Here is a 15708-nt window from a genome sequence, read left to right as displayed (position 1 = left end):
AAAAATAACCAAAATAAAATATTTTTGAAACTTCCATCACATCAGTACATCTCAACGCATCTTTATCTTCGATTTAATTTTTTCACTGTTGGTATATGATTTATAATTTTTAATAATATGAGTATATAAGAGTAAGACGTCATTTTCAAAAGCAGATTTTAAAGATTTTGGTACGATAATCTAAAATTATGTATTTATGCCCATTGCTACACATATCACACATATTGATTTGCGGTAGACCAACAAAGTACAGATTTGTGGGAAAATGTAAATAAAATGGAGCACACCCTATTAACCACGAAATCCCTTAATCCGCTATGGTACCAACCGACTTTTGCTTGTTACCCTTAGAGCTAAAAACGTACATTTTTGATTTTTCTATTGATATTGAAGTAAAATTCAGTGATAATCCTCTGGCAGATGGTTTACTTTCAGCAAATGTTTCATTTTTATAGAAATGTATTCATTATATAAATAATACAAGAGATATATAACAAATGTCAAAAACTACGTCCGTCAATTTATTATTACTATTGTTTTTGCTCTTAAAGTTGCATTTATACCATAGTCGCATCGTTAGATTTATGCTATTAATTCAAGAGCATATTTATTAAATATAGCAGCTTAATTTTATCAAGATACGAATGTATAAAAATGCTATTTATTTGTGTGCCAGCCACGCATACAGATCACTCGAAAAAAACGTATTTAGAATTTTCACATAAAAAATGCAGTTATGTAATTTATTGATGACATCCACTTGCAAACACCTTTTGATTTTTAAATTGTTGTTCTATTTGATATGGTTCATATTCTTCTATCTTTTTCTATCAAAGAGGTTCTGAAACTGTTCTGAAATCCCATTTTACTAAAAGAAGAAAAATCTGTAACAAACTCATCTATAGAATGTAACAGACTCTGGTTACCAATACCAAAAAAAGAAGTCAGCGATAAGAATATATCAATATTAGTGAAGCTCAGATACGCATTATCAATACATTAAAAATGAATACATTATAAGATATCAATCAGAGGGTACAACATCACCTCTCAGAATTTCACTCAAGGATGGCTATTTGCCTACAAGATTGAGGCCTAGTAATTCAACTGTCAAATCTCTTTTCCATAGACTCACATATTTAATATATTCACATAGACTCAGCAATATATAAAGCAAAGTGACGACACCATATTTTTTCAATGTTCGTGACTCTATCTTACATTAAGTAAGTATACCAGAGTCTCTTTTTGGTGGAGATAGAGGCAGTGGAGAGTTTTGATGCGCTAGATAGAGACAGGTCGAACAACGGCAACAAATATTGTCACTGCTCGTTGCGTGCATGCACAGTCTATGCTAATATACTGTTCCGTCACTTCTGTGAAATTTATCCCACATAGAAAAAGTCCCTTGACGAAAAAGATGTAGCTCGAGAACATTCAAGACGACTTACAACAGCACATATCCTAACCTATCCACGAGAAGATGACAAATTTCTGTTGTTTTATAGCTGTTATAAAACCCCTGGAACATTTTCATACTTTCCTTTATAATAGAAATTTTATAATTAAAACTGACCATAGCCCTTTGCAGTGGCGAATGAATTTTAACAAGCCAGAAGAAAAAGTTGCTCGGTGGATAGAGATACTCTAACAGTATAACTTTGACGTAGTACATAGAGAAGTGCGTCTCCATAACAATGCAGATATTCTTTCTTGGCGGCTCTGTTTGGAAGGACAATGTACTGTACCAGTACTGTAAAAGACTTGAAGAACGTAAGAGAACGTAACCGAAGAAGTAAATCTCCTGGTAACCACAATTGAACAGGAAGAATATCATCAAACTCAAAAAGAAAGATAATAACTTAAAGTCATACGAAAATGTCTTAAAAATGGAGTAAGATCTATTTGGCAGGAAATAACCAAATACAAAAAAAATAGTAAACCGAGCATACCTAATTTTCTTGGGTCACATAGATAGAAGAACGGGAACCATGGAACTATTGGTAATAAAAGGAAAGGTAGATGGCCGAAGACCAAGAGGAAGATCTCCAACATGATGGGCAGACCAAATTAAGACTCTAAAGGGAAAATCCCTATATAAATTTAGGCAGCAAACCAATAATATTTGGAGCGTCACCACGCCCTGACATGGGCTCAAGGAATGAGGAGAAGGAACCAAATACAGTGGAACTGTTAAGACGTATTGAGCTCAATTGGAATCGCCGTATCTTTCCAATGCTCTATTATATTGGAAGTGAGAAAGTCCTGATGGAGTACGTACAGTTTAACAAGTGGTACTGCCAGAATCACACATTAAAAGTTTGTTGCAAAAACTTCATAGCAGCCTTTTGGGAGCACATTTTGGGTTCAAAAGAAGACTGACCATAGTTCAAGACATATTTTACTGGATCAATTGTCGCCGAGTTGTAGAAGATTTTTTGGTTCTGCAAAGTAGTATTGCTTGGCCCATCGTTCGCCAGACGTAATTGGCTGAAGTGTTGCGTGTACTTCTTCCAAATCTCCAGTAAGCTCCTTCAGTTATATTTGCTTCTGGGTGAATGTCGTGTTTTACCTTGTTACAAAAATCGTTTAAGTACAAACCTTCTCGTTGGTAGTGTGACGATTATTTTGCCTACCACATTGCGATCATTATAGGGGGTTGACAATTGGGGACAGAAATCACTGGAGTGGAGAAAGGTTAAGCAAAATAAACCGGAACGTTTGCGAACGGCTACTCAGGGTTTTTTTTGGAGAGCTGGCTCGTAGATAAGCGAATGACAAGAGGACTGAAATGAGGGTGGAAGCTGGGCACCGGGACGCAAACTTTGAAACTTGGCTTCTTAAAAACTCAAGCGCAATGGAACCATGTGGGTATCTTTTAAAGTTGTTGGAAACTTCGTTTTTCAAATCCCTTAGGCGAGAGACGGCACGAAAACAAAACAGTGATTACTCTTGCAAAAATTGACACATTACATTCGAGTAGAATTCACTTTTCTACCAACAAATTTGCCGGTTTCTTCAGACTACCCACACCGCGTGTTCCCTCTTCAAAAACTCTTGTTATGGAATACTATGCGTTTATTTCTTCTCCGGACTAACTCTTTGTTTTGGAATTAAACAGAATATATTGACATGTATAAATTTATTATATTAGAGGATGAAAATTACACTCTGCTTGTTATTTCTTAAAACTATGAATATATAAGTTCTGTTATCTACAATTATTTAACGATGTTTCTGGATGGATTTGAGTACAAGAGATTGGACTCAAATATTAATATTAAAATAGCAAATACGGATAGCTTATCGAACAAAGAAATAAGAGAAATAAATTATTATTATTCCATAGATACGAAGTATTAGGTAAATAAACTAGCGAAACTTATTTATTCTAAATAGGAAAATATTTATGAAGAGTATTGATTCTGATTTCTAACAGCAAATAATTATTAGTGATTATACATGAGAACTTTTCATAATTGTAAATAACATATACCAGGTGACTAAAAACTATATAGAAATACATAGATACTTTAATTATCTTACATGTGAGTAGGTAGGTACATTACACCTCCTTTTGTAAGAATGAAAATAATTGTAAAATGAATTTTCATTTAAATGGTATAAAACATTTGTATACATTATTATTTTATTTTAACACATTTAAATAGTTTCTTTTAGTCTCGATAGTCTTTCACTTCGTCTTATCGGTGTAGTCTCTGTGAAACTAGTCTCTTCACACTTTTTGGATTCACTATAATTATTGTCTTTATTATGTTTACAATCTATACTTAAATCTGTCTCATGTACATGTTTTCGTTTACTTTGACATATATTTAGTGTTAAACAATTTGTAATTTGTTGACAACTATGTGACGGATTTCTACGAAATCGTCGGTAAAAATATTTAATTATCCTGTATAAAATATAAAGTAACATACATTTTATCAAAAATAAGATTGCATAAGTGAAATAAGAACTATTTTTTATTGTGTCTGAAAAATTAATATTTGTTTCTGAGGTCATTTTCTCTAAATTATCTAGTTTATGGCTTGCTAAATTTAATGCATCTCGATCGAGATTATTTAATTGTAAGGGAACAAGGTGTAATTTGGATTCATTATTTATCTTAATATCATCACAACAGACTTCTGGAAGGGATAAATCTGGAATGATAGACTGAAAATTACTTTCTTTTGGATTTGAGACAGATATCAAAATAGTTGATCCGGTGTAAGTTTTGCAATTATTCGAAGTAGAAAAAATACCTGTGTTTGAAAGAACAATAGATATTGGCGTACTAGTCTGACAGCTTAAAGTTAAATCTGTTGGTTTGGGTAAAACATATATCCAAGAATTTGGTTTGTTTAATTTATGCCAAATTTCATATTCTGTTTGAATTATACGAGTATCGCAACTAGATGGTATGTTTGTTATTGAAGTTAACAATTCAGTTTCACAAATTGGATTAGTGTGTGTAAATCGGAAAGTATCAGGATTTTTGCAAATAAGTTTTTCTTCATCTAATGAATAACAGTCTTCTAATGTATCAATAGTAACATAAATGTTTCTATTTTCTGAAAGAACAAGATATTTGACAGATGGAAGAATAAAGGTAAGTCTCTTTAATGTTGGATGAATTATAGGAAGAGATATTAGTTTAAAAAGAGAATAAGGAGTATTACTAACCAAAGGTATACTAACCGTAATTAAAATCTTGTTATCAAAATATATATATTTAAGTAAAATGATATCGAAATATTTATGAGCATAATCGATAGTCAATGGAAATGGATAAGTCGATGTACTAGGTAAATGCGTTACCGTTTTAGATAATTCTTGAATTAGTTGCTCAGGTGTTATAACAGAAGGATGAAGGTTATTATTTCTTGCAAATAGAATAACGTTTATTAAAGTAGAATATTCTTGTTGTAATTCTGTTATAAAGAAAGTTAGTAAGGTAAAATGTTCTTCAATTTTTTGTTTTAAATCTAAATTAAAATATTTATTATTCATTTTATCTGTGTAATTGGTAATTGATTCAAAATTTTTATCAAAAATCACTTTGTTTCGGTCTAGATTTGTAATAGAGTTATTAAAATTTGCAATCGTGGCTTTTACTACATGAATTTGTTGTTTTAGTAAATCAAGAAGATGATTTTCGTTACTTTCAGCTTTGTTAATAGCATTATTGAAATTTTCAGCATCATCACTGTCTAAGGTACCGAATAAGGTCCTGAAAACAGATCCAATTGCATTAAATAGAGCGCGTTTTGGTCTAAAATGTTCATGCAGAATTATGTTTTTTAAAGTTTGTTCATCTTGAAAGAGTCTAGGTATGATTTGTCCTAAGAGTTTTAGTGAAGTATCGCATAATCGTAATTCAATAAGAACTGGTTTGTTTTGACACAGTCTTAATGTTTTTTGATAGGTGAGATCTACAAAATTTAATTTGTCTGTAAAAGGTTGTAAAGGAATATGACTTAATATGTTCCAATGAGTTTCAATAAATTGAACATTTTTTATGTGTTCGTAATAGATTCCAGGTGATTTGTTGATAGGAGTATTGGTATATTTCTTGTGAATTTGTTCACTATTTGTCAGCCATATTATTGCATACCTGAAACAAAAGCATGTTTCAATCTATTCATGTGAACTTTTATTGGTTTTTTATTTACTAAAATTGTGCAATTGACAGGAGAATTTATCTCTAGAATTTTATAAGGTCCATTATAATTTTGTGTAAGTTTTTTGGTTTGACCCTTCTTTGTTTGCTCATTTTGGAGATATACTAATTGTCCTTCTAAGAAAACGGTGTCATTAATCTTTTGGTCATAATATTTTTTACTGACTACTTTAGATTCTAATAGATTCGTTTTTGCTAACTCATGAGATTTTCTAAGCTTAAGTGTTAAATTATCTAAATAATCTTCATATGTATATTTGAGTTCTACTGGTCGTATTATACTGCTAGGTAGATTAGGTGTATATCCAAATATTAGTTCATATGGTGTGAATTTGGTTGAAGTATGATTAGTTGTATTATATGAAAACATAGCAAAATCTAGCCATTCGTCCCAATCGGATTGATCAGCTTTAATATAATGTTTAAGGTAGTCTGCTAAAGTAGCGTGACTCCTTTCTAATGCAGCATTTGATTCTGGATGATAAGCAGTACAATTTATATGTCTGATTTTAAAAAGCTTGGCGATTTGAGAAAATAATTTGGAAGTAAAATCTCGGCCTTGATCAGTAACTATTATATCGGGTTTTCCAAACTTGCAAATAAATCCACGAACCAGATTTTCAGCGATAGTCTTGGTTTCATGATTCGGAATTGCATAAGCTTGAGAAAATTTTGTTAAGTCATCTTGTAATGTTAATATGAACTTATTACCTGACTCGGTTAAAGGTAAAGGACCTACTATATCTAAAAATATTTTTTCTAATGGATTTGAGCTTGTTGTTGTTATCTCCATGGGCTTTACGAATTTTTTCTAACGAGTTTATTTTTCTGACAAGATTCACAGGTTTTTATAAAGTTTTTAATATCATTTTTCATATTATTCCATTTGAAATGTTTTTTTATACGATTGTATGTCCGATGAAAACCAGAGTGTCCAGCCGTAGGACTAGTGTGATTCTCTTGTAATATTGTAGTTATTTCCTCAGGTTCAGGATTTGTTAGTATATCATGATAAATGATAATAGATATATCAGTTTTTCTAAAAATAAATCTAATCATAGATCTAATTTTTCCCCAACTTAATTTATCGTAGCTAAAAGTTATTCTGGGTAGGCAAATTTTTAATATTTTATCGTTTAATAACCAGTCTCTTAATTTTATTAGGGAATTAAATATATCTTCATAAGAGGTATTGTCCCAATAATTATTTTTTATAAATATGTAATAAAAGTTTTTATTTTGATCAGAAATATATATAATGTCATTTAGTCTTGGATTTTTGGCTTTCAATTTTTCTATATGACTGAATTGTTTATTTATTTGTTTCTGAACGATCTCATTAAAATTTAAATCTACGGAAACAAACAATGCTAAATTTTGTGAAAATGATGTAATCTTTTCATTTGTTTCTTTTATATTATCATTTGTTATTAATATAGTTTCGGATTTAGATAAGAACTGTGAATAAGTGTCATTATTTTCTTTACTCATTTTGTTTATTTGTAAGGTGATTGTTGCCGGGTTTTTGTTTTCTTCGCAAATATTTGTTTCAGATATGGTTAAAGGAGGACGACTTAAACAATCAGCATTTTGATTTAATTTACCTGGTTTATAAATAATTTCATAGCTATATTCTTCTAATGCTAATCTCCACCTAACGAGTCTTGATCCGGGATCTTTTACATTAAATAGCCATGTGAGTGGTTTATGATCCGTATAAATGAAAAATTTATTTCCGTACAAATATGGTCTAAAGTGTTTAACACTCCATACAATTGCAAGTAATTCTTTTTCTGTTGTGCTATAGTTTGATTCCGCTTTGTTCAAGGTACGACTAGCATAAGCAATAGGTAAATCATCTGGTACTTTACCTTGAGAAAGTATGGACCCTATTGCATAATTACTAGCATCCGTTGTTAAGACAAAGGGTTTGGTAAAATCTGGATACTGAAGTATTGGTTCTGAACAAAGTATTGATTTCAGGTTCTCAAATGACTGTTGTTGAATGCTTGTCCAATTAAATTCAACATTTTTCCTCAGCAGTTTTGTTAAAGGTTGTGTTAAAGCACTGAAATTTTTTATAAAGCGTCTATAATAACCAGTGAGACCCAAAAAGCTCTTAATATCTTTTTGTGTTCTGGGTATAGGAAAATCTGTAACAGCACATACCTTTTTTTCGTCCGGTTTGACACCAAATTCAGTTATTAAATGTCCTAAATACATTACTTCGCGACGAAAAAATTCGCACTTATCTGGTTGTATTTTTAAGTTGAATGTAGACAATTTTTCGAATACTTCTTTTAATCTTTTATTATGATTTTCTAATGTATCGGCATGAATGACTATATCGTCGAGATAGACAAAACATCTGTAATTTTGTATTCCTGAGAGGACAGTATTCATTAGCCTTTGAAAAATACTGGGAGCATTTTTTAATCCAAATGGCATTCGTGAATATTGATAATGTCCAGACGGAGTTGAGAAAGCAGTCTTTGGAGAATCCTCAGGATCCATTTTGATCTGGTGAAATCCTGATGTTAAATCTATTGTTGAAAAATATTTTGAATGACCCAATTGGTCTAATATATCGACTATATTCGGAAGTGGAAATGAATCTCCTATAGTAATATCATTTAGTCGTCGATAGTCTATAACAATTCGCCATTTCTTCTTTGCTGAAGCATCGGCCTTTTTTGGCACAACCCAAAGGGGCGAATTCCATGGCGAAGTTGATTCTTCGATAATACCTTGATCTAGCATACCTTTTATTTGAGTTTCGACTTCATGTTTGTGTACTTCAGGATACCTGTATGATTTAGTGCTAATAGGTACATTAGAATTTAAAGGAATTTTGCAAGTTATGGCATTTGTACTGGTAAGTTGATCTCCTTCCAGATAAAAGATATGATTGTACTCCTTGCAAATAGAAATTAAAGATGATTTTTCTTCACTATTTAAATGATCTGTTCTCAAGGCATTTTTTAATTTAGCAATTCTGTTAGAATTCGTATTATCTTTATAAGAAGACATTTTTCGTATATTTGCATTGTTTTGTAAATTTGGAATTTTTTCTATTGCTACTTGAATATCGTTTAATTCAACATCCGTTTCAGTAGTGTTTACGATTGAGGTTAAAAAGAAATCATTTTTTACTTTAACAACACTAGGACATAAAAATACACCTTTAAAGATTTCGCGTTCGGGACATAATCCTTCGCTTAATTCATTATTTATTACTTTAATTTGAACAATTGTTTCAGTTCTTGCGGATAGAATAGTTTTATTACTTCTTGAGTTAGAATTAGAGTTTTGATTTAGTATAAGATCGTCTGAACAGGATTTTTCTTCTGAACAGGATTTTGATTTATGATTTCGTGAAGGGTTACAAGTTTTACTTGTGCATATCTCAGTGGATTTTACACATTTTGGACTTGAATTTTCTTTGGATTTAGAGTTAGATTTAGATTGAATTGGATTGGATAGTAGTTCTTCACTACTTAAGGTTATTTGGATATCATTGGTTTCTAAATAAGAATGATCCTCTATGGATTTAGCATCATAAGGAAATATTTCATCGATATTAGAACTTGTCTCGATATTTTGATCTCTCAGAAATTCGTCATTGTCATTGTTTAATGGAGATTTTATATATTCGATTGAAATAGAACAATTTTTAAAGTTTAATTTATTTTCTTTATAATCAATTTGGCATTTATTTATTTCAAAAAAATCGCTACCTAATATACCGTCGAAATGAAGAGGAAAATCGTCTTCTACGACATAGAAAACATGAGTTTGGACAAAATCTTTTATCTTGAAATTTACGTTACAACTACATATAGTTTTATTTGGATTTAAGACATTTTTATCAATGCCTCGTAGAGTAATAGACTTAGAATAAATTTTTGGAATGTTTAGTATTTTTGAATATTTAATTAAAGAAATATCTGCGCCTGTATCGATTAGAAACTTGCAAGAGGATGGATTAGAATTATTTACTAAGGGTAAATCTACATAGGAAGTGACTGAGAAGTTGATGGTTGTGATACGGCCTGAACTGAACGAACTCCTCGAGAATCGACCGTTGGTTGTCGAGGATTCTGGAAGTTTAAAGAATTTGTTGGATTTTTGTTTTTATTGTTAAATTCGCGTTTTCTACATTCTTCTATAACGTGACCTGGTTTTTTGCAGTATCTGCAAAAACGTTGGGAAGTGTTGGTATTTTCTTTTCTTAAGTTTGGAGGAAAATCAGAATTGGAATTTGAATTTGAAGGTTTATAATTTTGATTTTGAGAATTTGACCTTTGAAGATTTGAATTAGGATATTTTGGGTTTTGAAAACTAGAATTTTGAAGATGTCTAACATTTCTATCTGAATTGTTTTTATATCGACAGTTATTTGAGGAATGGTTATTTCGTTTGCAAATATTACAGAATGGTCTGAAAATTTCTTGTCTTGATAACTGTTCTTGTTCTTCGGCAATTGCTATAGCAACAGCTCTTTCTAAGGAATCTGGATTTCGGGCTTTGATTAAAATAGAGAGGTCTTTGTTTAATCCTCTAATAAAGACATTTAGTGCTTGAGTTTTTAAGAGTTTAGTACATGCATTTCTTGCATCTGGAGATAAGTCTGGATCAAGTGTATTTATTAATTTTATATAGCAATTTTCAACTTTATTTGCAAATGACATTACATTTTCACTGGGCATCTGACGTAAGGAATGTAATTCCAATTGCCACTGACCTTCAGTTCGGCGTTCAGAATAAGCATCTAATAAGAAGTCTTTTAAATCTTTCCATTCGTCAAATGTTCTGTTTCTAGTTATGGCCCTAGCTTTATCGGTTAATTTAGTTTCTATAATGGCTAATAAGATGGGTTTGGATTGCGGATTTACTAAATTGTATGCTTTATCACAATTGTCTATGAATTCGTATAATTTTGATTTTGTACCATCAAATCGAATGAGAAGTTTTTCAGCTATTTCAATTGATACTGACATTTTATTTGAATTAGAAGTAGAAGAATTTGAAAGAGAATTTGAGTCGGGAGAAGGTATTTGTTCGTCAAATAAGTTACTTATATCAGGATATAAAGTAGACATACGTTTACAAGATTTTTAAAATATGAGACAGAATTTAAGATAGAATGTACTTACAAGTAGAATATTGTTGTTGGTCGCATAGTCTATTATTCCACGGGTTCACCTCTACTTCCGATGGAACTACAATTGGGTTATGACTGGAACTGGATTTCGAACTGGATGTACTGGACCCCAATGTAATTAGTTGTAGTGGCGATTTTTCCACACTGACAGTTTTTTTTGAATGATTCCTCGAAGGAAACAAGTCAATTCAAAAATTCCTCAGCTCTCCTTCTATCAGCAATCAGAGGAACTCTGCTACTAATATCCCACGTTCTGACACCAAATTTTGTTATGGAATACTATGCGTTTATTTCTTCTCCGGACTAACTCTTTGTTTTGGAATTAAACAGAATATATTGACATGTATAAATTTATTATATTAGAGGATGAAAATTACACTCTGCTTGTTATTTCTTAAAACTATGAATATATAAGTTCTGTTATCTACAATTATTTAACGATGTTTCTGGATGGATTTGAGTACAAGAGATTGGACTCAAATATTAATATTAAAATAGCAAATACGGATAGCTTATCGAACAAAGAAATAAGAGAAATAAATTATTATTATTCCATAGATACGAAGTATTAGGTAAATAAACTAGCGAAACTTATTTATTCTAAATAGGAAAATATTTATGAAGAGTATTGATTCTGATTTCTAACAGCAAATAATTATTAGTGATTATACATGAGAACTTTTCATAATTGTAAATAACATATACCAGGTGACTAAAAACTATATAGAAATACATAGATACTTTAATTATCTTACATGTGAGTAGGTAGGTACATTACACTCTTCCTTGAAAATTGCAGAACTAAGACGTAATATAAACCAAATATAACCATATTTTTACTTCCCAGTTGAAATTGGAATTTTTATTAGATGTGTCCAGACGCTTACGTCACAATATAAAAACTCAACGAAATTTTATACATATCCCAGGGGTGTACGAAAAAAATTTTATACCTTAAATATTCGATAGTTATAAGGAATTTATAGATGCTACAGTAGAGCTGGTAATCCATATTAGTTGGATCAGTAATACGGGCACTTTTTAAAGCATGTACTCTGATTTGGTGAATAGTGACTGCTGATTGTACAGGGTGTACCCGATCGGAAGTGTGTGCCATATTCGAGCTTTTGTTTCTTACTTCGGAACTCTTGAGTCGCACACCTGTGCAGTTAGTATCCTTCCAGGTTTTGAACTTTTATAAGACTGTACACCCTTCCAGTTTCCAGGGAGTTTAGGTTTTAGAATTAGCACAGATCAAAAAATTTCTAAGCGGTGAGTAAGTTATTATTAAGCTACTCATAAGCTAATTCCAATACCATCGAACGAGATGTTGTAGAAGATTAATGTAAGAAATGCAGTTTATGTAATGGTAGAAAAGGCCATAGAACAAGAAGTCGTGGTAAAATGGCACAATATATTTCCAGAAAGCCTTTAGAACGACTTGCAGTGGATATTCTTGGTCCACTTCCGATGACAGAGTCGAGACGAGAGAGTACTTAATGTTCGCAATGGATTATTTTTCAAAATGGCCTGAAATTGCGCACCTTCCTAATAAAAAAACGAGTACAGTAGCAGTAGCATTCATAACACACGTCGTATCAAGACATAGTGTTCCTTTAGAGTTACATTCTGATTAAGGGCAAAATTTTGAATCAGAATAATGCAAGGATTAATGAAAATCTTGGGTATTAAGAAAACTCGCACCAAGTCTTTCTATCCCCAATCAGACGGAATAGTCGAAAGATATAATAGAACTGGTTGTCAATACCTTGCAATGTTTGGGATACTTTAATTCCTTTATTCCTGTTAGGCTGTAGAAGTTCCGAATATGAAGCAACTTGGACGTTATAAGGCCGGCATCACTTCCGGAGCACTACCTTCATTTTTCCACATACTGTCAGCAAGGAGGCTCGCTGTCTCGTTTCAGGTAGAGTGTGGAAGACCCTCATCGCTCCTAATACGGCATAACTCCCAGACGAGCATTTCCTCCTTCCCCTCAATCTGACTCACACAGTTTTATTCACACATCCTAACTCATACTCGTATAGTCTGACTCACTTTACCACTTTCCACAACTATCAGCATATTTCCCTCTTAACTTTGCCGTTGGTCCAGCTGTCTTTCTTCTTCTTCTTTTTTCTTGATCACTGTATGAATAAAGTTGTGTACACTAGTGCAACCTGCTTTATTATCAATCATTCTCTCAATCATTTCTCCCACTGTAACAAAATTCATACCTGTCTTTTTTTCCATTCTGTTCCTTTTTACTATCCATCTGTTGCACTCTAACATAGTATGTGACACAGTGTCCGAGTCCCCATAATATAGACATTTATCTGTGTCAGCTTTTCCGAATCAAGAGAGATAAGCCCTAAAGCACCCGTGTCCTATGAGCGCCTGCGTTAGGAAATAATCCAGTCACCTGTGGCCACAGTCCACCCAATCTCTTATGTTCGGGATCAGAATCTTTGTCCACTATGCCACATCCTCCGTGTTGTTTCATTCTACTTGCCATCTTTTAATTGATCTTTCCCTTTCCTGTCTTCTCTGAACCAACTGGTTATTCTCCATCTATGATGATCACTGGAAGAAAAATGAAGCTTCCCTAACATCTTATTTTTGAAAGATTGCTTCCCCGCGAAGAAGAACGTTGATCCTTGACGTAAATCGAAAATTTTAAAGAAAAAATTGGAAAAAGTCTACGAATTTGCTCGTAAAAGTTTGAAACTTTAAAGTGATAAAGCCAAAGCCAGACTTGACATGCATGCTACAGGTACAAAATTCCAAAGAGGCGACCCAGTATGGTTATACAATCATACACGTAAGAAAGGACTTTGTCCAAAATTTCAATACAACTGAGAAGGCCTATACACCGTTCTTCTTAAAATAAACGATCTAATCTACGGCATCCAATTGTTAGCTAGAAGTAAACCGAAGATAGTTCATATCGAGATACTAGCTTCATATCATAGAACTTATCCACCCTGTTGGATTTAATCGATCCCTGATAGTCCGGTTATTTAATGCGAATAACTATAAAGGAAGAAGCAGTGTTACAACATTTCTGTGAGATTTATCCCACATAGAAAAGTTACTTGACGAAAAAGAAAAAATGGTTGGAGAACATTCAAGATTAACGAATATGGCTAAAAGCAGGTCCGCTAGCCACTTCAATTAAGTTGATTTTAAAGAAGTGTAACAATACTAAATGATGAAAATATCTATGTCTATGATTAAATCTAATACTTTCTTAATTTTTACATTTTTTTGAAAACGATTTCCGGATTAGAAATTGAAACGTCACAACAAATTAACAGTAATTCGCATTTTAACTTATTCACTTATTTTATTATGGATATTTTTTTTCTTTCACTGTATTCTATATTTATAATTCTAATTTAATCCAAAGGTATTCAATTTTTTTAGAGTTCACTGACTTTTTTAAACAAGTTGGAATTTTCTTGAAAGCTTAGCTGCATTCAGTACAAAATTCAGATATGATAACTGCTCACATCTCACTGGTAGCTAATTTTTAACATTTTTCACCAAAATAAATTATTAGCAAACATATACTTTTATTATTATTGTTCTGAAGCTATTTTCTTGTGGCAATTGAAAGTAGATACTATTTTATTGGGAATAAGCCATAATTGAAGGTTAAAATAAGTTTATTGGCGTTTCAATTTCTACTTTGGAAATCGTTCTCAAAATACAAACATTAATAAATTAAACAAATTTTGTTTTTTGTTACTTGGTAAAAAATTCTTCTAATAATTTAATTTTTTTTGACTCATTTATATTGACAATTTAGACATATACCTATTATACATTTTAAAGTAGAAGACTTTAAAATGATATTGCCAGTATTGATGAGTTGCGTTCCTGGACTTTATTGTAAGATAGTTCATTTGATTCACCATCATCATCATCCAGCCTCAAGAGTCCACTGCTGAACATAGGCCTCTTCCTCATGTTTCCAACCCCGTCTATCTTGCGCCGCTCTTATCCAGTTTTTATTGAGTCTTCTTAAATCGTCAGTCCATCTTGTAGGTGGTCGACCGACGCTTTTCTTGTCTTTCCTTGGCCTCCATTCCATCTGTCATTCTGGCTATGTGTCCTGCCCATCTCCATTTTAGTCATTTGTTGTCATTTGTTGTTGTCCATTTGTGTCATCTCCATTAGTTCATTTGATTACATGAAATCAACTTTAACTTGAGAATATGAGAATATCCGTCTCGTCAGAAAAAATCATAGCATGTAACTCGTCTTTAAAACGACAACCGCATACCATGATGACAGTAAAATTCTCTTTTTAGTGATTCCATGGTAAATTATGAGGAAAAAACCAGGAAAAAACCTCATAATCCTATCCCGACATGGTAAGTATTTAGTCTTACATTTAGTTTACTCTCAATAAACACCAAATTCTGATTTTATATGCTCCTTATTTAAAAAACATAAATGATATATCCTCGATATGTTACTGACTTACTAATGCTGGTACATATTTTCTTTTTATTAACTTCCTCTTTTGGTATGGGTAACCAGATCCTACTGCATTGGTCTCAATTGGTCTCATTTAGCATAATAGCCGCTTCTTTGATTTTTCTCTTTCTACCATTTGTTTCTTATAGGACTTATACTTATACTTATACTTGAATCAGTCCATTAAACCCTATGTTCATTTTCCCATACGTGTTTACATATTTGAGATCTATCAAATTAATTGTGGCTTATTTCCAATAAAATAGTATCTACTACAAAAAATACGTAAAACATCTGGAGATTTTATATATTTTTACATATTCAACAATGTTTACTGTACATAATATTGTACATAATTATTTAGTTGATTTAT

The 15708-nt window shown here is 31.9% G+C and overlaps 1 protein-coding gene across 1 annotated transcript; it reads right to left on the bottom strand.

Annotated features, from left to right (window-relative positions):
* Nucleotides 1-3057: 3057 nt before the first annotated feature.
* On the bottom strand, nt 3058-11624 carry LOC140432594 (uncharacterized). The gene is made up of 2 exons (XM_072520604.1): nt 10843-11624; nt 3058-5620 (listed from the first exon to the last, which is right to left on the bottom strand). Exons 1-2 carry the CDS (start codon nt 10866-10868, stop codon nt 3664-3666), a joined length of 1983 nt encoding a protein of 660 aa, XP_072376705.1. The 5' UTR covers nt 10869-11624; the 3' UTR covers nt 3058-3663.
* Nucleotides 11625-15708: the final 4084 nt, after the last annotated feature.

Source organism: Diabrotica undecimpunctata, chromosome 1 (assembly GCF_040954645.1).
Source record: "Diabrotica undecimpunctata isolate CICGRU chromosome 1, icDiaUnde3, whole genome shotgun sequence".
NCBI classification, from domain to species: Eukaryota; Metazoa; Arthropoda; class Insecta; order Coleoptera; family Chrysomelidae; genus Diabrotica; species Diabrotica undecimpunctata.
This window is presented reverse-complemented; position numbering and strand designations above follow the sequence as displayed.